Here is a 763-nt window from a genome sequence, read left to right as displayed (position 1 = left end):
CCCCCCCCCCCCCCCCCCTCCCGGGATCGCTGGATCGGGACCCGGAGCGGGATCTGCGGCGGGCGCGGGGGCGGGGCGGGTTGCGGGGGGGAGGGGGCGGCGGGGGGGGGTCTCCCCGGGAAGGGGGGGGTCCCGACGACCCCCCGGAGCCCCCCCGGGGGCCTTTCCGGTGCCGTTCGATGTAGAGGTTGACGGCGAGGACCCCGATGGCCTCGGCCAGGATGAAGGAGAGGCCCCCGAAGTAGAAGGACCACCCGTAGGAGTAGGAGGGGGGGGGGCGGCCGGGGGGGCGAGGGGGGGTCCCCACGACCCCCGGCCCCCCCCCCACGGGCCCCCCCAGCCCCACGGAGCCGTCGCCGGTGTTGGAGGAGATGTACACGATCACCCCGATGATGTTGCTGAGGCCTGGAGGGGGGGGAAAGGGGGGGGGAAAGGGGGGAAAAGGGGGGAAATGGGGATTAAAAGGGAAAAAAGGGGGAAAAATGGGGAGAAAAGGAGGAAAAAGGGGGGAAATGGGGTGGAAATGAGAAAAAAAAAGTGAATTAAATGGGGAAAAGAGGGGGAAAAGGGGACGAAATGGGAATTAAAGGGGGGGAAATGGGGAAGAAATGGGAATTAAAAGGGAAAAAAAAGTGAAGAAAAGTGGGGGGGAAATGGGGAAAAAAGTGAATTAAAGGGGAAATAAGGTCAACAAATTTTGGGGAAAAAAGTGAATTAAGGGAAAAAAGGTGGGAAAATGGGGAAGAAATGGGAATTAAAGGGG

The 763-nt window shown here is 61.6% G+C and overlaps 1 protein-coding gene across 1 annotated transcript in view; it reads right to left on the bottom strand.

Annotated features, from left to right (window-relative positions):
* Positions 1 to 101: 101 nt before the first annotated feature.
* Positions 102 to 763, bottom strand: part of LOC113980128 (voltage-dependent calcium channel gamma-8 subunit-like) — a gene marked incomplete at both ends in the record, with an annotated part of 1180 nt that continues 518 nt past the window's right edge. Inside the window, one exon of the mRNA XM_027707368.1 lies at positions 102 to 405. Within this exon, the coding sequence (XP_027563169.1) occupies positions 102 to 405 (304 nt within the window). The remainder of the gene's footprint in view (positions 406 to 763) is intronic.

The sequence above is a fragment of the Neopelma chrysocephalum genome, unplaced genomic scaffold, assembly GCF_003984885.1.
Source record: "Neopelma chrysocephalum unplaced genomic scaffold, ASM398488v2 Primary Assembly neopelma1_92574, whole genome shotgun sequence".
NCBI lineage: Eukaryota > Metazoa > Chordata > Aves > Passeriformes > Pipridae > Neopelma > Neopelma chrysocephalum.
This window is presented reverse-complemented; position numbering and strand designations above follow the sequence as displayed.